General features: G+C 46.4%; 1 protein-coding gene across 6 annotated transcripts in view; it reads left to right on the top strand.

Moving 5' to 3' along the window:
* Nucleotides 1-369: 369 nt before the first annotated feature.
* The window catches only part of LOC147013846 (protein Wnt-5b-like), a 28,835-nt gene continuing 5,349 nt past the window's right edge, over nucleotides 370-23,855 (top strand). The window contains exons 1-8 of one of the 6 annotated variants that reach the window (XM_085851126.1): nucleotides 388-812; nucleotides 948-1,175; nucleotides 2,360-2,649; nucleotides 2,753-2,892; nucleotides 3,868-4,004; nucleotides 4,464-4,711; nucleotides 6,459-6,751; nucleotides 7,425-11,494. In XM_085851126.1, coding sequence (XP_085707252.1) covers nucleotides 3,907-4,004; nucleotides 4,464-4,711; nucleotides 6,459-6,751; nucleotides 7,425-7,889 — 1,104 coding nt within the window. In that variant the 5' untranslated portion in view covers nucleotides 388-812; nucleotides 948-1,175; nucleotides 2,360-2,649; nucleotides 2,753-2,892; nucleotides 3,868-3,906 and the 3' untranslated portion in view covers nucleotides 7,890-11,494. Of the gene's footprint in view, nucleotides 813-947; nucleotides 1,176-2,359; nucleotides 2,893-3,867; nucleotides 4,005-4,463; nucleotides 4,712-6,458; nucleotides 6,752-7,424; nucleotides 11,495-13,542; nucleotides 16,139-23,855 lie in introns of those variants that run through there. The other 5 variants (XM_085851125.1, XR_015050523.1, XM_085851128.1 and 2 more) reach the window with 5 other exon arrangements.

Raw genomic sequence — 23,855 nt, 5'->3', positions numbered from 1 at the left:
GAAGGTGAGCAGTGATTCGTGATTTTGATAGTTTTACCAGAAGGGGGTTGTTGGCGGATCTTGAGCACCCTGCAGAAATATGTGGAGTGGGGGGGGCAATGTCTGGGGGGGTGGGGCAGGCCAGAGAGGAGACGGTAGAAGACAGAAAGACCACCGACCTGCCTGCGTTGAGAGAGTGAGAGGCCCAATGACTTCGCCTCATCGTGGAAGATACCAATGATCCGAAATACCTTGATTTCCACAGCGTGAAGCCAAGTAAGGTGAGAGGCAGGAGAACCAGCCCAGAGGAGAGAGCAGTACTCCATCAGGCTGCAGACGAAAGCTTTGTGTGTGATCAGGAGCTCAGGTGTGCAAAGGAGCTCAGGTGTTCTGCGGGTCGATTGGCACACAGTTGGCAGCTGTACGTACCTGTCTTGTCTCGGTCAGGTTCGAACAGGATAATTTGGTCAATGCACGTCTCTCTCGCTCTCTGGATCCAGAATACATTGTGAATATGTTGAACATTTCATTTAAAAGACCCGTTCCGTGATTGTTTGTAAGTGGAGACCCCTGAGTGTCCTTTCCTTGTAAAGGTCCCGCTGGATCCCGATTCGAGCTGCCAGTTGGCCCACCTGTCGTGCAAGGCGTTCAGTTCTTATATATAGGAGAAGGCGTGGACATGATGGGTGAGGACAATTTGACAGGTGCTTGGAGGTTGGGGAGGGGCTCTTGGAGCCTGCGGGGAGTTGGCCGCACTTGTTTGGAGGGCTATAACGAGGCGTCAAGGACAGTTTGGGTAAAACTTCACAATGAGGAGCAGTGACGTCCCAGGGGTCGGTGACCTTTCCACACCCTCCCCGTCCGTTACACCAGTGACCCCTCGCCGATGCAATGACGAGTTTTAGTCCCAACTTTCCCGTCTCTTCATTGTTTAACTGATTCATCATTCTGTCGTTTCTCGTGTGCAGTGTCAACCGCCGATGTGGGTGCACGGTCGGGTGGTGGAGGACGGTGAGGGAGAGATGGCGGTCCAGGTATTTCATTGCAGGTGACTCCCACTGATCACGCCCAAGTGCACAGAATTACTGCGGGACCAACAACAGACTCCGAATTTCAAGGATTTCTCCAACATTTGTCTCGTCCTGAACTGACGACCCCTGTAACTCGGTGTACGTTCTTCCAACTCAGCAACGAAGGCAAGTTCATGGGATTTTTTGTGACTTTTTTTACATCCCACTCACCTCTTTTACAAATCAATATCATGTAGTCTATCCTCTCCTTTTGATATAATTAATTACACTTTAATGCTCATTGCAAGATTCTTCCTAATTACACCTGATATTTTACCAGGCAGCCAGCGATTATAGATGGTTTCAATCATTGATGAGGTTGTTGTGCAGTATTTATTATTTAATTGTTCGCACGTGTTCGGTTCGCACTTTTCGCGCTTTTTTGTATCCTGAGTTCACACGCTGCCTGTGGGAGAGCGGCAGGAAAGGTCATGTTGTTATCCTCTATGCAGTGTATATAGATTAGAGTAGATCTAGACAAGACTCCATTCCTCTGATTTAACATACTAGTGCGTGCCCGTACGTGCAAAAAAAAAAAAAAAAAACTTTCAAACAACCACACGGGCCGTTCCTTCGCTCTTGTAAACGACGACTGGATTGGGGCATTGTGTTTATCTATAAATGCGCATAAGGAATTGAGAAATTATTAGAATACAGTAAGTCATCACTATCCAGAAGTCCGTACGTTGTAACCTGTAATGGGGAACGCGGCTGAGGATCTCTTCCCCGACGGCCACGCCTACGCAGCAACGTGTCCTGTGATTGGTTTGGTAAATAAATGGTCATAACTTGGGAACCACTTGTCCGATTAATATCAAACCTTGAAGAGGCACATCCACAGGTCCCCAGCAATATACCTGGCAAGTTTCAATTAGATCGGACCAGTGGTTGTCGAGAAGCAGCGGTCACAGACAGACAGACACACAGAGATTGCTGGAATTATAGATAGAAAATGCCCCAAGAAGGTCGGGTTTCCTCCCTTTTCGGTTTAGTGTTAAACAGCAGGTAGTGACTGTTTGTTTAAAAAAAGGTAATCCTACGTGTTTGTGTTTTATAATATTAATTCCTTCTGGTCGGTTTGCCCCACTAAATGCCACAAAAAGCTATGTGTACACGTTAACATGTTTGTTCAAGGAGGAAAAAAAATACCCCCCTTGGGAAGAGGGGGTATTATTAGTATTAATATTGTTTTGTTATAACATTAATATTATGCTGTTATCATTGGTGTTGTTATTACTTGTGCTCTTAGAAATGGCCTTGGAAAAATGCCATGATTAGCTATCTTAATACAGATATACACCTTAACACAGATTTCATCCAAGGTGGAAAACCCCATTGGAAGGGGGGCAAATGAAGTCGCTACAACCTCCATCGTGTGACCCTGAGCCCTTCTGTGAAGTTTGGTTAAGATCGGATAAGTAACGACCGAATGCATCACAGTCAGACAGACAGACAGACACCAAATTGCGTATGTTCATATGATGATGATGATGATGATGATGATGATATTCCCATTTTAAAGAACAATCATGGTCTCCATTTTCACCCCCCCCCCCATGAAAGGCAAGGCCCTCCTGTATATACTTCAACACTGCACGGGGTATCGTGTTCTGTGAACTCTCTTGTTTAATCTTCTATATGTATTCATTCTTTCATTTCTTTTTCTTCTTTTCCACAATGTAAACTGTTCAATCGGGTGGCAGGATAGCCGAGGGATACGTACACTTGCACCCTGAACAAGTTACATATTCCGACCCTGATTGGACGCTGGGAAGGCAACGGCAAACCACCCGATGTAACCCTTGCCCAGGAAGTGCTTCAGCAGCACTAATGCCCTGTATATGTATGTATTGTACATTTGATTGATTGGATTCATAATGGATTTATGATTTGTTTCAACATTTATCTTTTTCTTTCGTATTCCAAAAAAAATTAACAAAGGGGCAAATACCCCTTGGCACTCACCTGGTAGTGGCTGGATAAGGTAACCAGGTAACCACTGGTCGGCATGGATGACGTAAAATATATAATGGAGAAGAAAGTAAATACCTATGGATTTTTTTTTTTAATGCCACAAACAAACTTTGGTACATCACAGGTGATGAACGTTGTGGTCAAGCTTCATCGAAATCATATGTGTAGTTGCAGAGAAGAACCAAGTATTTTCGGACGGACGACGCTCCATCACATAAGCTCCCTGGAACTATATCCCAGATGAGCTCAAATCATCCTAAGATCTCATTGATTTCTGTTGTAGACCCATTGTTGAAGGATAAAAACATCGATGATGACATGGTACCCAGCTGATGACGCAACAATCTGCGTTGACTCCTTTTGTGTGCGTGTGTGTCTGTGTGTCTGTGTCTGTGTCTGTGTCTGTGTCTGTGTCTGTGTCTACATGTTCTTTCTTGTCTGTCTCTATTATTTTTCTCATCTTTTGTTTATCTCTGTACGGATTACATTCCACAAAAGAATCTCAAAATCTCAACTTGTCTGACCCCACATTTTATTGCATCACATAGGTTATCCACACTTACCTACCCCTCGAGGTTGATATTGTTGTAAGTTGTAGTATATACAGTGTTTCTCAATAAAATGTATACATGTACATTTTATTGGGACCCCCCCCCCCCCGTATTGGTATGTGAGCTTGTGTGTGTAATCCTCCAGATCGAGAGTGCCCTCTGCCGGTGATGTCGACATTGCATCTGCTTGGTTCATGTGTTTTTAACTCACCTGCACATCTCCATCGTGAGGGGTGTGTATGTGTGCGATTCGTGCACTGCATAAACTCACCTTTTGACCACTTATGTTGCAGGATCTCCTTTGAAAATTGTTGTTGGAGCACTGATGCACCATGCCTCACACGCCTTACCTGCTGCTCTACCCTCTGCTGCTCACTGCCCTTCCATCCCTCTGCTCACAACCTGGAGCTGCTCAAGTGAACACCTGGTGGTATGTAGGCTAGGTAGTCCCCAGGAATCGGAGTACGCGTGGCTTGTGCTGAGCCTGAAGTATGGACCTCCTGGTCAATGAGTATTATTGCCTCTGGTTCCATCGATTTATTACTTACGCAAATATGGTGCAATTTTTAACCTCACACCTTCCTCTCTGCACTCTGTAGACGCCAGTTCGTACCCCATCTCCTCCTCCCATTCCCTCTTGCCACATTCCTCCCACCGCATTAGATTGGAACGAGGCTGTAGAGTATGTTCTTCTTTCATATTGGATGTGAAGCTGCCCTTATTTAATAGTATTGACTGTACAAGTGTGCGTATAATGAATGTGAATTTTACGAATGAAGTGGGCATATCCCTCACCTCCCCATAGCTCCCCCTTCACCTTTCCATAGCCCCCTCCTCCCTAAAACTGATATAACCCAAAAAGGTCACTTTGCTTTCATGTTTCATGCAGGTCACTGGGCCTCCTAGGTGTGCAGAAGCCACAGATGTATCTGCCAGGTGGTGCACCTGCCTGCAGGCATCTCACCAGCCTGTCGAGGGGACAGCACAAGTTATGCCACCTGTATCCTCATCACATGCCGTTCATGGCAGAGGGTGCACGTCTGGGTCTGCGTGAGTGCCAGTACCAGATGCAAGGCTATCGCTGGAACTGCTCACTGAACGGAGGCATCGCTGCCTTGAGACGAACAACCATGATCGGTTGGTCGATTTCTGAACTGTTTTTTTTCAAAAGAAACACGTATAGGATAACAGCTAACCTGTATGTAATGTGTGTAGGATTACAAGGTGTCGTCAGTGATGGCCAAACTAGGAAGACACCTGGTGTTAATTCAGTGGACAATAGGACTTGAACTCTGGATCCAAGGATCCCAAGCCACCACCCGAACCATTTCGCCAACACCAACGCTTGGCAAGCGATAGCAAGCTGCTTGCTTAATTCAAAGTGCTGGAGGAAGCACTCCAACAGAACAGAGTACTGGATAGCGCTTAACGACACGGCGGTCTCCAAATGAAACAAGGCTATCATGGTGCTCGAGCAATGTTGGCGGGGTGGTAGTTTTTAGTTTTCACTCGATACTGGTGTGACAACTTCCCCCAAACTAATTTATTGTGTTGGTAGCAGCTACAGAGTACAAGGAAGAGGGAAAGAAAGAGCAAAAAGAAAAAAATAGGAAGTTGGAATGAAGAGCCCCCGCCAAGCTTATCCATGGAGCTACCACTATGTATTTTGGGGAGGGTTTTGCATGTTTGTAGATCTTGAATAATGAAGATGAAAAGTAGAAGGAACAACAAAAGTATGAAATGCACTTTTTAATAATATTATGAGTATAGATAACAGGGATATGCGTCTGAACATTTCATCGGTCGTCATCTAGTTTTGAATCCAACTAATGGCGGACATTTTTGCTGACATAACGAAGTGCCTCTCTTAATCCCTTGCTGTGTTTGCAATACGTGGCAAGTTGGAGGTGAGGAAAAACGGGGTTGCTCGGAATCGTAAGCGGGTTTTTATTTTATTAATTTATTAGCCATGATCGGAAGTGAAGTGATGCTGCGTGCAGAATCCTGGAGGGTGGTGACCGTGGCCTTCGGTGAGGGAAAGCTTGTGACGTCACACGTCCAATGTGTTCCATTAGCAATTAAATCAGCTTTTAGAGCACTCGCCAAATGGCTTAATCACTTCAATCAAGCACTTCAACCCATTTTTGAGCCCTCTCTCCCCCCCCCCACCTCCGCCACCCCCAACCTGCATTTTATTGGCTGGTCGCTGGACTACCGTTTTTCTCAGGTTTTCCGTCTGTCTGTTTGTATGTAATGGACAGCTTTGGAGGCTGGAGGAGTCAACCAATTTTGATGAAACTTGACTGGTAGGTTCATACCAGGATCTAGTTGTACGCTTTTGAGCACCGTTGCTATGGACGCCACCGTTGCCCAGCAACGGGACTTTGAAATTTTTGAAAAAAATCCGAAAAATGTTTATATATATTTTTTTTTTCTAGAAAATCTAACTTGATCACAACCTCTTCGTCAAAAAATTTCAGCCCGATCCGTCAAAAACTGTATGACTAGTACGCAATTATGTAGCGACCACCCATGTCGCCTACCGGCTTGAATAGTCATACTGTCCCAAATTCCATTTTAATCGAAAGTGATCATAATTTTTTTTATTTCTTCTTGAAGCAACGTCATCGTCGTCATCGTGTTTCTCAAAGCCAGAAATTGGGGGTAGAGGGCCCCAGTCGGTATGAGCCTCTCTCCCCCTTGCAGGCGAAAGTACAGAGTGTGTATAAGCAGACCTTCTGCCCGATTACACTCCCTTTCAAATGAGTGACTCTTCCTACACAACGGGTAACGTGTCCCTCAGTCCCCACCCCCGGTAGAATAATTTTGGTTGCACTCATGTTGGGGTCATTGCAAACTCCTGACCTTACACCTTCTCTTGCAGGGAGCCGTGAGACGGCACTGGCTTACTCGCTCACGGCAGCAGGTGCAGTGCACGTGGTGAGCCGTGCGTGTGGTCAGGGCGCTCTCACCATGTGCGGCTGCGGTTCGACTCCGCGGCCGCACCACTTGCAGCGAGACTGGCTCTGGGGCGGATGCGGAGACAACATCGAGCACGGAGTGCGCTTCGCCGGTGAGTTCGCTGATGCGAGCGAGCGAGAGCGGAGCCCCCAGCCCGGCACGGATGGTTTCGCACTGAAGATCGTGAAACTCCACAATAACAAGGCGGGACGCAGGGTGAGACCTTCCATGTCATACCTCATCAAAAATACACGTTTGTTGTCATGAATGGCAATAAAAGGAGTCCTTGTGGCAGGATTAGTGACCCGACCATAAGCTGTCAGACTGGTGCTTCACAGGCATCACATGGTGCGTGCACCGTGTTTCGGATGGTGGACGTTAAGCTGGGTGTCCCATCGGCTAACCTGAACTGGTGGACGTTAAAGATCCCACAGTGTACTTCATGACGGTCACGTGAGTTTTCACAGGCACCATGGAACAAATTACAAATTCCTGCCTCGACTAACTGCTGGGAAGGCAATGGCAAACCACTGAGTGCTTTCCTTGCCTTAACACCGATACTGTAGTGGAGAAGCAGTCATCGGGCAAAGCAACGCAGGGCAGCAAGATAGGGCCGATGAAATGGCCACCCTGTACGCCAAGCAAAAGTGGCTGCATGATGCAAAGTTGGAAGCCTTCGATTTAATTATTGTATATGAATGTAGTGGAGTGTGGGTGGGTATTGGGGATAGTTGAGTCATATAGTGTATAGATGGTAAAATTTTGGGAAGGGACAGGGGTCAATATTTCCACCGTGTTTGCATATGTAATACATAGATGGCCCACATCCAAAAATGTGACCACTGCTGGAGCGGTGTCTAAGCTGCTGCTATTTCTCCAAAATCCACAGGCAGTGCTTGACCTGGCCAGCATCGCCTGCAAATGTCATGGAGTGTCAGGTTCGTGTTCCGTGCGCACCTGCTGGCCACAGCTCGCCCCATTTCGTTCGGTGAGCCACCGGCTCCATAGTAAATACATCTCTGCCGTGGCCGTCCGCTTGAACCGACGAAGTCGGTTGCGGCAGGTGAAACGGCGGAGACGGCATGGTCATCCCGCAACTGCTGATCTGGTCTTTCTCGACCCCAGTCCTGATTACTGTGCTCACAATGACACCACTGGATCGCTGGGAACTGTGGGACGGACCTGCAAGCTGATCTCTCGTGGTGCTGACAGCTGTGAGCTCCTGTGTTGTGGCCGTAGCTACGAACGCTTCCAAAGCACAGTGGTCAAACGCTGTCACTGCAAGTTCCAGTGGTGCTGCTTCGTGAGGTGCAAGACGTGTACATCCATAGTGGATGCTTTTATCTGCAACTAATCTGATAAATACATGACTTATGCATCCACTGAGAATGTGGAGCATGAGTGGCTCACGATTGGCTTACCCATTCGAGGGGTATGGCCAGCTTGACCCACCTGGAATTTCAAAGATCAAAGGAAGGATTTTGCTGAAGATCTTATCTTTGCATTGTTTAACTTTGAAAGAAAGTGAATATTTTGGGGAAAATGTAATCTGATGAGTTCTACTGCAAGGAACTTCAACACAGGAAGAGGCCGTCAGGCTCATCAAGCCTGTGTGATGGTTGCCAGCCTGTGGTTGTTTGGCAGTGCTCTATCCTTTTTTAAATGCTGAGCGTCGGGCAACGAAGCCTCACGCACCATTTTTAGTCTTTGGTGTGATTCGGCCGGGGTTCGAACCACCGACCTCCCAGACCCGGAGCGGACACTCGAATCATGACACCACCAAGGTTGGTTAATAATAGGATACCACATCAGAATGCTGACGCACCTTGAGAGCATGCAGCGCTGCATTTGTCAACCATTCACTACCTGTTCATTTACCTGACTAATGATGAGGTGTATGATGCATATGGGATGAAGTTTATGGAAACCACCTTAAGAAAAAAAGTAGGAAAAGTTTTTTTTCAATTTAAATCTGTGTTTTTTTTTTTATAACGCTCACGGAAAAGCAAGCCAAGAGAGGGTGAGTGTCATTGGAATCCTTTGTCACGAAATGTACTGTAATTTACTCCAGTGAAATTTTTGGAAAAGCATAATCCATCCATCCATTAGGACCATACTCTGTGCAGAGCGTTGGTGCTGCCGAAGCAGTCTCCTTGGCTATTGGGAACAATCCTGGACGGGTCCCCACTCCGACACAGGATACCAGCATGCTGGCACTCATTTTGCCGACCTCGGAAGGATGACAGGCAGAGTCAACCCCACCTGGTGTTAATTCAACAGCTGAGCGGGATTTGAACTCAGGACCCTAGGATCCCAAGCCCACTACCCTAGCCATTAAGCCAACACCAGGCATAAAAGCATAATACCTTCCCATATTCAATTTCACTACACTGTTCAACATCATCATCATCATCGTCATCGTAATCTTGTCCCGTGATTTTTTATGATTTATTTATCTTCTTATATACAAGATCTAAGCTAATGGAAGAGCGAGGTGACAGAGTGAAAGGGCAACCACTTGACATTGGAGCAGTGGGGGCAAGACGTGGGTGCAACATGTAAGGGAATGAACGAACGGACAAAGTGGATGAGGTGGGGGGGGGGGGACATACCTGCAAGAAAGAATGTTGGTCTGGCGGCTGGGGCTGGGTAATTGGGGTAGAAAGGATCATGAGTAGAGATGGAGGATGACCTGAGGTAGTGGTGGTACACAGTCGAGTTGAAGCCCTGCAGGCAAGGATTGAACCATCTCTGGAAGACAGTTCCACAAATGGGACAAAAGAGGAAAAACAGAGTGGAGGGTGCGGAAAGCCTGGATTTTGTGTTTTGGCCAGGAGGAGAATGCATGCATCCTGGAGGTTGTGGGAGGTGGGTCACAGGACTAAGAGAGCAGATTTATCTTGATGAGATATAATCAGAGGCCACCAACCTGTCCATTATGAGAGCAACAGGCCCTGTGCTTCAGCCTCATCAGGGGAGATGATAAACATGTTGAGAGCTTTAGATTCCACTGGAGAGGCAGATGTGATGCTGTGGTGCCAGTCCATGGGGGTAGAGTCGTACTGCATTGGGCTATGCACAAAGACCTTGTAGGCTGAGTAGTTCTGATTTTTCAAGGAACGACGGAGGATGCTATTTCCATCGCTGGTTTTGGGTGACAGCCTTGTGATGTGGTCCTCCAAGGAGAGGTCACAGCTGATGGTGAGGCCAGAAAGTTCAGGCAACTGAACCTCTTCCAGTAGCTTACCAATGTTCCATTTATCCAACCAGTATCTAATAATTTTCAGATCAGCAGAGAGAGATGCTGTTGTTAGGTTTTTCCAGAGTGTCGGAGAGGTCATTTATGCAGATAAGGAACAAGACTGGACCCAAGACACTGTCTACAACCTGTAAAATATATACGCTAGCACTATATGTCGATAACACAGTATATTCCATTGAATTAAAATATGGTCCAATCCAAATCCATTGGGACCACACTCGGGACAGAGCGTTGGTGCGACCGAAGCAGTCTCTTGGGCTATTGGGCACAATTCTGGATGGATCGCCACTCCAACGCAGGATACTCGAATGGCTCAATCATCCTAGCAAGCTGGTACTCATTTGCCGACCACGGAAGGATGACAGGCTGAGTCAACCCCACCTAGTGTTAATTCAACGGAGAGCGGGATTTGAACTCGGGCCTCTAGGATCCCAAGCCCACCACCCAAACCATTAAACCAACACCAGACATACCTTAAACCCCCTCCCCCTGATATGTGCTCCAAACAGAAACCATACTCAGGGTCCCCATCAGCAACATGCAAAATTGGTTGGATTTGGTTCAGTAGTCTCTTTTTAGTTTTTGAAGCAAATATAAACAAACAAACAAACAAGCAGTCATAGACTGGTACTTACGAAATCGTCAACTTGACCTCTGACCTTGTCTAATAAAAGCTGTCTCTTGAGAAGGCAGCGACGCAAACCAGAAGTTTCTACAATGATTCTGTACCAAACCATCAAATATCGAATGTTTTGGATGTTTGACCTCACTGTGACCTTGACCTTTGACCGATTTTGACCAAAATCTAATCAGCACTAGCCATCAGCCTCCTGAATCACGTGGTGTAATTTGACATTGGTAGCTTCTTCCGTTCTCGAGTTATCATTTTTTGGATGTTTGACCTCACTGTGACCTTGACTTTTGACCGATTTTGACCAAAATCTAATCAGCACGAGCCATCACCTTCCTGAATCACGTGGTGTAATTTGACATTGGTAGCTTCTTCTGTTATCGAGTTATGTGTACCAAACCATCAAAAATCGAATATTTGACCTCACTGTGACCTTGACCTTGACCTTTGACCGATTTTGACCAAAATCTAATCAGCGCAAGCCATCACCTTCTTGAATCACGTGGTGTAATTTGACATTGGTAGCTTCTTCCGTTCTCGAGTTATCGTGCCTACAAACAAACAAACAAACAGAAACGGAAGTCATCAATATACTTATGAAATCTTTAGATTTCGTAAGTAACAAACAACTAGAACAGCGCTCGGTAGAGCCCATATCCCTACCAGGTTGAACAGTTTACATTTTGTTTCCCACTGATGGGCCGGATCTGGATCCAGATCTTCACCAAAATCTAATCTGGATGTTATTGTCACCTACCCAATTCATCTACCAAGTTCTGTCGTAACCCATCCATAACTTTTTGAAATATCATTATGTATATCGTTGTTGGCCCCATCTGTCAATGGTGAAGAATCATTTAAAAAAATAAATATATATTCTGGGATCTAGATCTGGATCTTCATTCAAATCAAATCAAATCAATTCTTTCTTGTCACACACCCAACCTGACCACCAATTTCATCCGAATCCATCCATTCCTTATTGAGATCTCCTGCACAGACACACACACACACACACACACACACACACACACACACACACACACACACACACACACACACACACGTGAAAACATAACCTCCGCATACCTTTGCTGGTGGAGATTAATATGGAAATTTTTTTGTTATATATCGTTTTTTTTTAATGTAAGATGAATGTGTGACCCTGCAATAAAATCCCTGATAGCCCATCCTGTTGATTGTTCCCTAATTTCACCTTAATATCTGCGACTTAGACATTTGTAGTGAAACTCCACCAAAACTAGGTTCAAAGAACATTGAGGTCAGAAGGGTGGAAAGGTAATGCACTCACTGTGGGACCACAGGTGGATGCAACAGGCAAGGGCATGAATGAACCGTCAAAGAGCAGAGAATGAAGGAAACATGGTGACCGATGATAAAAAGGGGTTGGATTATGTTGGGTGGAGGTGATTAATGGGAATAGAAAAGATCACTGGTGAGAGTGGAGGATGACCTGAGATGGTGATGCACCACCGCGTTGAAGTTCTGGAGGGAAGAGTGGGATTGGCCAGATTGAGCGAGAACGGAGAGGACCGAAGGAGCGAAGGTGAGCAGTAAGTCTGTAGTTTGGAAGTTTCACAAGTTACGGGGTTGCCGGGCGAACTCGTGAAACCTGGAACTCGTTGAAGAGCAGAGGGAGCAAGACGAAAGAGAGCGGTAAAGAGCAGCGGCCACAAACCTTTGGACAAAGCTCCTTTCATTAATTTAACGACAACAAAAAAGGATTGCGGGTCCTGTAGCTCACCTGGATCAGGAGCAACAGTCACTCAAACACCCCCCCCCCCACCTGCAGACCCCCACTAGACCCTGATTTTATTTTATTTTATTTCTAACCCCATGAACAAACTTTGGTACATCACGGGTGATCATCGAAGTTGTGTGCGTAGTTTCTGAGAATAAAGCAAATACCTATTTTGAGGGGTCAAACCTGAACCCACTTTGACCCCCTTAGAACCCGATATTATTATTTTTTTTTTAACGTCGTGAACAAACTTAAGTTGCAACACACCAAAATATCATTTCAGCCAAGTTGGTCACAATCCCATCAGCAGTTTTGGAGAAGACGTTGCAACTGTTTACGGATGGACTGACGGACGATGCGCCATTCCATAAACTCCCCGAAACCATGTTCCAGGTAGCTAAAAATCAACCAATTTACCTGCATTATGACTTTCTTGGTTCATAAGCACTGCGGCAGATACATTCGGATGCAAGGCGATCGAGCTTCCAATGTAAGATCTAGTCCGGCAGATATGTGAAATATTCTGGTAGTTTTGTGCCTTTGATGATACAAGCATGAAATTTGGTACACAGTTATAGCATACCCTTAGGAAACATTTTGGATATAGACATTCCAGATTACCCCTAGGGTCAAAATGGTGGCCATTTTACAAAATGGCTGCCACGAATAACAAATTCTGCCTACAAGGTCAGCAAAGTCATATGTGCTTGGTGCAAAACACAATGTCGTGAGTATAATATGATTATTATCAACTAGTATGCACATGCTTCATTATCCACTTCATATTTGACTAAAAAATGCATCTACGGTGGTCTATGACACAGATAACAGTTTACCATTGCAACAATGCATGGCTGGAACAAGAGCTCTGCAATATGATCATGCATGTGAATGTTACCTGAATATTGTTTCTGGAAATATAAATAGATCAAAAATCAAATTTGGTGAAAGGAACTTAGACTCCATGAATATTTCCATTATTAATTACATACTGGGAGCTGGCAATGTCGCGATTAAATGCATAAATTTGTGAAATCGATATTGATGTACTTACTCACTGTAATAATTTTCATGATTGCATAATAGGAATGTTCAAACTACAATGGTGTGTTCATATTGATTTGGGTTTAACATGGTCCTGTCCAGCGCAAAGAAATAATGTATGGTGGCCTATTGGGGACATCGAGTGACAATCACCCAAGATCGCCATTGTGTATATATGCATCTCCTCTGGGCTGGGGTTCGTAGTTGAAAACATTTTAACTCTGCTATTCTGTTTTCAGGTGATAACTCCACTGTAGTGTACCCAAAGACTAATCCCCTGCTTGGTGTGGTTCTTCCCAATTTTACAGTGACTGATTGGTGGTGGTTCAAGACAATGGCCAAGCATTTCAAACTATTAGACCCCCAGCAGCGAGGGCCAAGTACATCTGTTACATCAATTAACCAGACAGACTGGAACCGATGTGTGCTGTGTCTGATGGACACCACTGAGCCTCTTCATTGTCCAGCTGACTCCAAGCGAAGCACAGGAGGGTCTGGATACCAGACTCTGGCAGACAACCTCCTCAGGTTCAGTGAGATCGACTGCTTGCCAAAATCTCTCGACATGTCCCGCTTGGACGATGGTGAGGGTATTGAGTCCACCTTCCAGCACCACAGGGCTAAGTGGCATGATTCGTGCAGACTACAATACAACAAAACTCAATTGATTCGGGCAGAGAAGAGGAAAACAACCAGTGGGGATACCGAAGGCGTGACACGAAAGTATACCCGTCAGAGTGTGGACCGCACAGAGTCACTGCTCGCAACGGGTTTCTTTTGTGACAAGCCAGCAGGTAACGAGTCTTTGCGCAAAGCTTCTACCTTTGACCTGGACAGACGAGTCAGGAAATGTGCTCTGAAACTAGAAGACAAGCCACTTATTGCTAAACTGAGTGCTGGAGATATGATGGTGCAAGATGCCCTGTACCATGTGAAGTGTCTGGTTTCCCTCTATAACAAAGCAAGGGACACAAAGAGAACCTTGGATGACCAGGATGATATCAATCATGGCATAGCTCTCGGAGAACTGGTGTCCTACATCGATGATGCCCGCATGGACGCTCTTGTGGCACCAGTGTTCAAGCTGGCAGACCTAACAAGTCTGTACAACAACCGGCTGAAACAGCACTGTCACACATGGGCAAGATGAGACTTGGAACAAAGTCTGATCTGGTTGGCTGCTTAGAAGATCTGGTCCCTCCACAGAGAATGCTGCTGCTGCTGCTGCTAGTCCAGCAGTTGAAGTCATCATCCTTGATGGTGCAGCGATCATCAGTATGCTGCCACCTGGCACAGCAAAGACCTTCAACGAGTATGCATCAGAAGTATTCTTGACATGCATCACATCTCAGCTGCAGCATACGAGCAGGATGGATATTGTCTGGGATGAATACCTCACAGACAGTTTGAAGGCAGACACTAGGAAGAAGCGAGGCAAAGGCATCAGGAGACGAGTCGAGCCATCTAGTTCCATTCCTGGAAACTGGCAGACCTTTCTTCGCGCAGTTGAGAACAAGATGGAGTTGTTTGACTTCCTAGCCACCAGAGTAGCAACAACAGACACAGACAAACAAGTCATCAGCACCTACCACAAAGATGTGGTTTGTACGCAGGCCCGAGATGTTGCTGCTCTTGCCTCTTGTAGCCATGAAGAGGCTGACACAAGAATGCTACTCCATGCTGAAGACGCTGTGAGGCAGGGATACAGCAAAGTGTCGATCCGTACAGTAGACACTGATGTCGTGGTCCTTGCGGTGACAGCAGATGGACATTGATGAGCTCTGGGTTGCATTTCGCACAGGAAAGAACTTCAGGTTCTTGGCAGCTCACAAGATGTCTGTGGCACTGGGACCTAGCAAGTGTCGAGGTTTGCCATTCTTCCATGCCCTCACTCGATGCGACACCGTTTCAAGCTTTGGAGGCAGGGGGAAGAAAAAAGCATGGGAAACCTGGAAAGCCTGTGATGAGGTCACTGATGTCACTGCAGAATTCTGTGCCTTGGCTGCCACGCCAACTCCTTCAGCCGTAGATGACCACATGGATGCGCTGGAGCATTTTGTTGTTGTGCTCTATGATCGCACCAGTAGCCAGGAACATGTCAATGAGTGTCGCAAGCATCTGTTCACCCAGAATGGCAGATCAATAGATGCTCTCCCACCAACTCGTGAAGCCCTGAAACAGCACATCAAGAGAGCTTCCTTCCAAGCCGGCTACTGTTGGGGCCAGATGATGGTGTCCACACCAGAGCTCCCATCGCCCAGTGACTGGGGGTGGGTTCACACCGATAATGGCTGGGACATATACTGGACAACCCTCCCAGAGGCAACTGAGGCATGTCGGCAACTACTAAGGTGTGGCTGCAAAAAGGGATGCAGAGGACAGTGCAAGTGTGTCAAGGCTGCACTCCAGTGCACAGCTCTATGTCACTGTGGTGGGGAGTGTACAAGAGAGTAGAACTGGGACAAGAGAGATCACAGATGATAATTATGTAACATGTACACATGTATCCATGCATCATCGTAGACTCTGTTACCTGGATCTAGAGGTTCCACTGTATAATTTTGACTCTGTAAGTTGATGTTAGGATCAAACAGAAGCACTTCCTCCGAGTTCAAGAGTGTTAAATGAACAAGTCATTCCATGGTGCTTGATAACAGTTTTTTTGTAGAGTTTGTTGCAGAAAACCGTCCAAAAGTGCAAAAATGCACCAAAAAATGACCAAATAAATGGTTTATTCACGCTTTGTCACCTTTATTTGCTATTTCTTATTTGCTAGAATCTATATTTAGTTAAATAAAACCACTGGTATGCTTCTTAAATATAGTTGTATCCACATGTATCCTCCTTGTACAACACAAAATCGGCTATTTTGTAAAATGGCCGCCATTTTGGCTCTGGGAAGAATCTGGAATGTCTCTATATCCAAAAATCTTTGTAAGATTCTGTCCTAGCAGTGTGCCAAATTTCATGCTTGTATCGCTAAAGGCACTTTTTTTTTTCACATATCTTCCGGACTAATCCATGTTTAATGACCCAGACTATTTACAGCATAATGCTATGCAGTATAATTATAATCCTGGCTTTGTCAACATTGCCATACTTTGACAGGTTTGTCACACTCGACCCTGCCCAAAGTATGACGATCCAACTTTGTGATTACTCGTACGAGACAGACGTACAACAACGTGAATGTCTGTGGACATGACATGATCGCCAACAATATGTCAGGACGTGTCATCTGCCAGTGTCTTCGTGCCATTTACCTTGGACGAGACCATTACAGTACAGAGGTGAGATGCACGCTCAGTTGGTAATGTGTGTGTAGTTGATAGATCTAATATCGGTCCAAATTCCATAATGGACTTAACTTGGCAGTGTAAGAGTTAGAACGTCGCTACGAGTCTCGGAGGTCGATGGTTCGATGCCGACCCAGACCTCGTCGGGCCAATGTCTTTTTAAAATTAGTCCATGCTTTTTCTTCACTTGACCCTCAACATTTAGAGTAGATAGCATGGATAAACCCTGTGTTTACACCACATGGGAAGGGGGAAATTTATTCGAAATTTTATTCTAAATTTCCCCACTGACTGTGGAGAGGAAAGTGACATCATTAAGATGCCACGGTCAGTTTTTCTGATTCTGATGTACCATGCTCTGTTGCAAGGCATCGGTGCTGCCGAAGCAGTTTCTTGGGAAGGGTTACACTGGGTGGTTTGCCATTGACTTTCCAGGATAAATCAGGACAGGAGTTTGTCCAGGTTGCTGGCGATAGCTCGGGTATTCTTCACAAAGGACACCGTGAGAACTTTAACATCCACCAACTAATGTCGGCAGATGGGACGCCCGGTTTAGCATCCATCCGAGGGGAGGGATGGCGCACACAGATTGATGACACCAGGTCGGGATTCAAACGCAGGATAAACAGCTTTGAGGCGAGCGTGCTTACCTCTAGGCCATCTTGCCAGCTCTCGGCGTGCCTAGTAGCCAGGCCTCGATGTCTGAATTCAATTCCATTGTTGCACAAGGAACTTTGTTGCAGGAGGAAGCCATTTGGCTGATCATGCCTGCACTGCACCAACCCCAGTATCGTCACCCAACCACACACAAGCCAATATCCCCGTACCTCTTCATCCCCCATGCATCCACGTATCTATCCAATTCCCATTTAAACTTGTCCACCCTTCCACTGCCACGACCCTTCCAGCGAGACCATTCCATGCATTAACCACTCTGTAACTGAAAGACCCCTGCCTTGATACTGTCCTTACTCTCATCTTGTTTACTCTCAGGCTCTGGGCCCAGGTCCTATCACTGTCGAAAGAGATGAATAATTGTGCAGTTGTTTTGTCCATGCCCTTCATTATTTTAATCATCTCTATCGTACACCCTCGTAACCACCTCCATTCTCATGCAGAAAGCCCCGTCTCCTTCAGCCGCTCCTAATAGCCTGGTCTAGCTCGGGCTGGAATCGATCTCGTCGCCCTGCACTGAACCCTCTCTGTGGCTCTGGTGACCAAAACTGCGCAAAATATTCGAGATGAGGCCTCCACTTCATTGTTCCTTTTTTTTTGTTCACACTACCTCCTCGATTTATAAATTAATCCCTCCACGAGTACAACCTAAAACCCTCTTAGCTCGACCTACAACTACCTGGCATTGTGTTGTCCTCTTACCTCCTGTATCTACATATTACCACCCCCAGGTCCTTGTCCTGTGTAACACACTCCACAATTGCCCCTTGCATCATGTAATGTCTGTTTTCATTATTCTTTCCCATCCCCAGCACCTTACATTTGTTTATGATCAACTGCATCTGCCAATCTTTTGTTAATTTATCAACTGGGCTGAGTTAATCATATCAACTGGGTAGTGATGGTGAGGTATCTGAGGTCAAAGGGAAGGATATTAGTGAGGGAATTGTTCACACAATTTCTTTTGAAGTTGAAGACTTTTCATTAAGACTGCACTCAGCCCCCTCCCTAACCCCCCCCCCTCCCCAAACCCCCACACCCTCCCATTGAACTTTTTACCCCACCATTTGCCTGCATACACATACATAATCACAAATCGTTTCACCCTTTCATTTTGATGGAAATCAAATGTGGAATGGCATAGCTTGCTCTTGTTGTTGTTTAATGCCATTCTCCAGCAGCTGCATCATGTCTGCTGATCTGGAATTGATTACATACTGGGGGTGATTACTGGCCCCAGCTATAAACTGCCATCCCAGTGTTTCACAGGCAGGGTGATTCATCAATGTGTCAGCCACATTTTGATGGTCGGCCACTGGAAGGGGTTCTATCTCTTGAACATCTAGGCCTCACCATCAGCAATGACCTCTCCTGGGCTGACAAATATATCAAAGCTGGTGACTGAAGCCAGCCACAGAATTGGAGAATCCTCTATAGTTCCAAATCTTTCTTTGAAAAATTAAGCTACTCAATCACCAAGGCCTTTGTCAGTTGCTCGATGGAGTGCTGGTGCTCACCACCGTGGGCTGGTGTCCCAGCACCACATCTGCCTCTCCTGGATTCTGTGAAATCTAAAGCTCTCAACATTAGTCCAATCTCCCTTGATGAGATCAAAGCCCAAGGCCTATTTCCATCCTATCACAGACAGGACGGTGACCGTGACCTCTCTGTTTTTTAACCACCTCTCCTCTGATCTCGCTCTCTCTGCTCTCCCAGCCCTCCAACCCTCCCCGACTCCTCTCTTATTCTTCCAGTAATCAGTAAATTTCTTGTAAAACTTCTAAAATCCTGGCTTTCTACCATCTCCGCTTCATTGTTCCTTTTTTTTGTCTCCCGTTTGTTGAACCGTCTCCGGTGGCGGTTCAACTGCATTCTTCTGTCCAGGGTTTCAAGCAGGCGGTGCGCCGTCGTCTCATGTCATCCCCATCCCTAGTCCCAATCGTTTAAACTGTGGTCAAAGACACCAAAACCAATAATTATGAAAACCAGTATAAAAACACTCATGCTTTTGGAAAGGAGGTTGTTGCTTCAGTTGTGCAAAGATTGCAAAGCACTTTACACAAACCTCTACATGTAGCACAACATTCGTGTGAGAGTTTTGTTACTTTCACATTGAATACATATGTTTGCAACTGAAATCCATCCATCACACCTTAAAATCATGAATAAAAGGGGCCACGGGTGAACTCTCGGTTGTGGGAGACAATATGGAGCAGGTCCGAGAGACGAGAGTGAGCTGGAGCAAAAGAGAATCCATCAAATGTGATATGGACTGACCAGGAGAGAAGCTGGGCAGCAGGTGCAACCCAATCTCATGAGATCAACGGTTGTTTCAGACATTGGTCTCATCATGAATGAGAATAGGTAAGTGACCTTTGTGAAGTGTACACCTCTGTACCGTCCCTCTTGTGTTGTCCTGTAAGCAATCGAGAAAACGTTTGGCTTTCGTTCTGAAATTGCATAATCTGTATTCCAATCGATCAACGTTCCATCCATTTTTTTTTAGAATTGAAAGAAAACCTCCTCCTGGTGGCAGAGGACGACTCTTCACAACAGGAGACTGCAATATTGTAGACAAGGTCATTGCAAACGATGCCAATCCGTCTCAAAGATATTCAGGGCAGCATCATTCAGGACAATAATACATTTCCAAATATTACCGGTGTTACTGGAGTTTGGCAACTTTTGGCAGTGTCATCAAGAGAAACTGGTTTAACACGAAACAAGTGTACAGGGTGTCACAGAAGAGGAGCACTGTACAAGTCATTCATTCACTGCATTCTCTCTCTCTGTCTGTCTGTCTCTGTATATGTATATATATATATATATATATATATATATATATATATATATATATATATATATATATATATATATATATATATATACATATATTGTTGCGAATCCGCGCCCGCCGGCGTGCGAGCGGCCAACGTAACTCTAATCTCGGCACGTCGCCCACCGGACGGACAATTCTGTCGTGACCCTCTCGGACTAACGCCGGGAACTAGTCACGGGTGGGCCTTTCGGCCTCACCACAATCGTGCCAATCGGCCCCCCGCGTGGGATAGGGTTGTTCGCCAAATTCGACCTACCTAAGTACCCACGCAGAGGGTAGACCAGGCGATCGCACCTCGCCGCAGGTCGACTCCGGACACGGGCCACTTAAGCGACCCGTTCCGTACTATCGGGATAACCGAGCGGTGTTATCGCCGGCCTCGACGGTCCCGATTAATTATCGGGCGTATTAAGCCCACTACCAACCCTTTACGTGAAGCAAGATGGAGATTCAATTAAAGAAAAGACGAAGTGAAACGGGAAAAACAGTTCAACATAAGGCACATTTATTCCGCGGCACACGGAGAGCACACATATACAATTACAACAATTATGCACCAAAAGCAGATGTAACAAAAGAAACACAACAATGCAGATCTACTACCGACTACGCGAGCACACGGCAACACTTACACAGTTTTACTTTACAGACGGCACCAACAACACACGTTCACACAGAAACAAAAGAAAAGGGCCACCCTCAAAGACAAGGGGGCAGATGGGGCCTGTGGGCTGCGAGACCGGGTGGATCCTACCCGTGCCTTTGTGATGAGCCGCAAATGTGGCGGCGCGGCGGCGCCCCGACTCCGTGCTCCTTCGCGGGTTTCGTTGGCACTGCTTGGAGTGGGGTGGGAACGGGGCCCCCTTTTCGCACTATCTCAGCGCAGGGGGAAAAAGGGGGGGAATTGTTGATGCTCTGGGGAAAGAGGATAGCTGGCTTGCTTGGGTCCCGCGACGAGCGACTCCACTGCGAGCTCGTCGCCAACCGCCGTCTTCTCTGCCTCGGACCCGAGCCACTCGGCCTCCTCCGCAATTCTCCTCAGCCGACTGCAGCAAACCACCTCGACCGCGCTCCAGGCTTCCTCTCTCTGCAGCTCCCTGACAGACTCCAAACCCCGACAGACTGCGAGCCCCGACAGACTTCTCTCCAGACCCGACTTGACTCTTCTCAAAACTGACTGCCTCGAACTCTCTAAATTCGCCCCGCGCTCGGCGCTTTATAGTCCGGCAGGAGAACCCATATGCAAATTTCTGGATCAGAACGAGCTCGGGGGTGGAGCCACGCTCGCCCATTGGACGGAGAAAAAGGGGCGTGAGTCTCCCCTGATCCTCGAATTTGCATATATCGATTCTACTCCGACGCGCCTGGAGGCGGGGCCAAACTGCCCCGTGCTTGCTGATTGGACGGATCAGAAGTGGGCGTGTATCATTCGTGATCCGAATTCTCCTCGGAAAGGCCGCACTTTGCACCCGCGGCTCTGCGTGCGTCCCGCACGAGGCCAAGACAGCCTGACGCTCGGTGCCCACAAGCGGTGCGGGAATGGCCGCAGAAGGAAAGGCGAAGGTGGTGGAGGGTTTAAAGTGGTGGTCCATGGCCATGGTGACGTTTGGAATGGCGGTGATGCGATGTTTGCGGGAGCGAGTTGTGAAGGTAAAGGTTGTGGCTGTTGGCGTTGTTGTTGTTGTTGTTGTTGTGAAGCGGAGTTGTGGTTGGTGGTTGTTGTGTGATGGCGGTTGAGACGTGGTTGGTTCAAAATAAAGATAGAACAGAAAAACGGCTATCTTAAAGGGTCGCAGCCCGAATGAATCACATTTATTCCCTCTAAACAACGGCTTTGGGGCTAACTACACCTGTACTTACAGAGATATCTCACCTACGGGACCTGAATGGTGGTTTGTGAATTTCCTCAACCGCAACAATATATATCATTTGTCACTTCGCTAACGGCAACACGAAAGTGGGGGGGGCGGGGGGGGAGGGGATTAGAACTACATATGTGATTGATCTGGAAGGCAAACTCACGAAGCTGCAGATACAGAAGATGGCAAACTACATTTAAATCAGATAGCTATCAATGACTACCTGGGAGATCTAACCTACACCCAAACTATTTCCAGACATCTTACATTGGATCAAAGCGAGTGTATAAGGAGTGAACAAATAATCCATCCATCCATTGGGACCATAGTCTGTGCAGAGCGTTGGTGCTGCTGAAGCAATCTCCTTGGCTATTGGGTACAATCCTGGACGGGTCGCCACTCCGACACAGGAGACCAGCAAGCTGACACTCATTTTGCCGACCTCGGAAGGATGGCAGGCAGAGTCAACCCCACCTGGTATTAATTCAACAGCCGAGTGGGATTTGAACTCAGGATCCTGGGATCCCAAGTCCACCACCCTAACCATTAAGCCAACACCAGGCATCGATCTGGACAATCGCAGCTCTAAGCTGCCATCCTGGTGTTTCGCAGGAAGGATGATTCATCGATGTGTGTGCCATCCATTAGAACGTTCAGCTGGAAGATACTACTTCTGCCAGCAGAGGTCGTTGGTTGACGCTAAAGATCCCACGGTTGCTTTTACGAAGAGTAGTGAGAGCTATCGCCGGCAATGAAAACAACCAAAAAAAGACAAATTCCTGCCTATCTAACGTCAGTCCTGACCAGCAGGTTCATGAAAGACTTGGAGCACAACCGATCCACACCCACAAGGTGGGAAGAGTTGAGGTTTTTAAAGAAGGAGACGAAGAAGAGACTCCCCCTGACCCCAAACGGCACCATCTCTGCAGTCTGATCAGTTTCTCTCTCTCTCTCAACACTTTCCTCCGATGTCGGTCATGAGCACGGTTTGTGCCTTTTCACCTGAAATGCTGTCTCTCAATGCTCACCTGTATTTTGTCCATTGTTGATTTGTCCATTGTTATCTCTGCCACCAAAGGTGGACATAGGCTGTGTTTTTCACCCCTGTCTGTCTGTGTCTGTGAGCAGGATATCTCAATGAGTTGTGGATGGATTCGGACGAAACTTGCTGGATAGGTGTGTGTGTGTGTGTGTGTGTGTGTGTGTGTGTGTGTGTGTGTGTGTGTGTGTGTGTGTGTGTGTGTGTGTGTGTGTGTGTGTGTGTGTGTGTGTGTGTGTGTGTGTGTGTGTGTGTGTGTGTGTGTGTGTGACAAGGAGGAATTGATTCGATTTTGGTGAAGTTCCGGATCCCGATCAGGCCTATCAGTGGGATACAGAACGTAACCTGTTCAGCCAGGTGAAGGTGTGTACGTTCCCTATCGAGTGTTTCTCCAGTTTCCTCATGTCCTAGCAACTGATGTGAAAGTGCATTGATGTCTCTTAACGTCCATGCCCAGATAGGCATTGTCTAGCCCCCTTCACAAGTCAGCTAACACCTTTGATAAACGCTGAATTGAACCCATCAATTAAAAAAACTTCCATTGGTAAATTGTAAGAAGACATTTAGTGATGTTTTCGATGTGTGACGAAGGAGGTGAGTCGAGAAAAGTTGTGAGATATTCCACACGGTACAACAATTGGACAATGTCTTACTGGAGGGCAGTGCAGGTGCTTAGGTAAGACAGGTAGCTTGGAGTAGATTTCTCAAAGATATTGATATACCTGGCAAAGTGGACAACAAGGGATATCAGGTTCCCTGATGTAGTGTAGTAGATAGTAGAAAAATCGTGCAAATTATGAAAGAAGCATCAAATTTTGCATTTCTGTTCTGCGGGGCTTCCTGATCAAATCTGTCCAATTGGCCATTTGAAAATCCAAATTTTGAAAAAATTGAAAAAAAAAAAAAATTTACT

This window comes from Eptatretus burgeri, chromosome 13, assembly GCF_056783735.1.
Source record: "Eptatretus burgeri isolate ZD-2024b chromosome 13, Ebu_testis_v1, whole genome shotgun sequence".
Classification (NCBI taxonomy): Eukaryota; Metazoa; Chordata; class Myxini; order Myxiniformes; family Myxinidae; genus Eptatretus; species Eptatretus burgeri.
The sequence above is the reverse complement of the archived record's forward strand: the minus strand, read 5'-3'. Positions and strand labels throughout refer to the sequence as shown.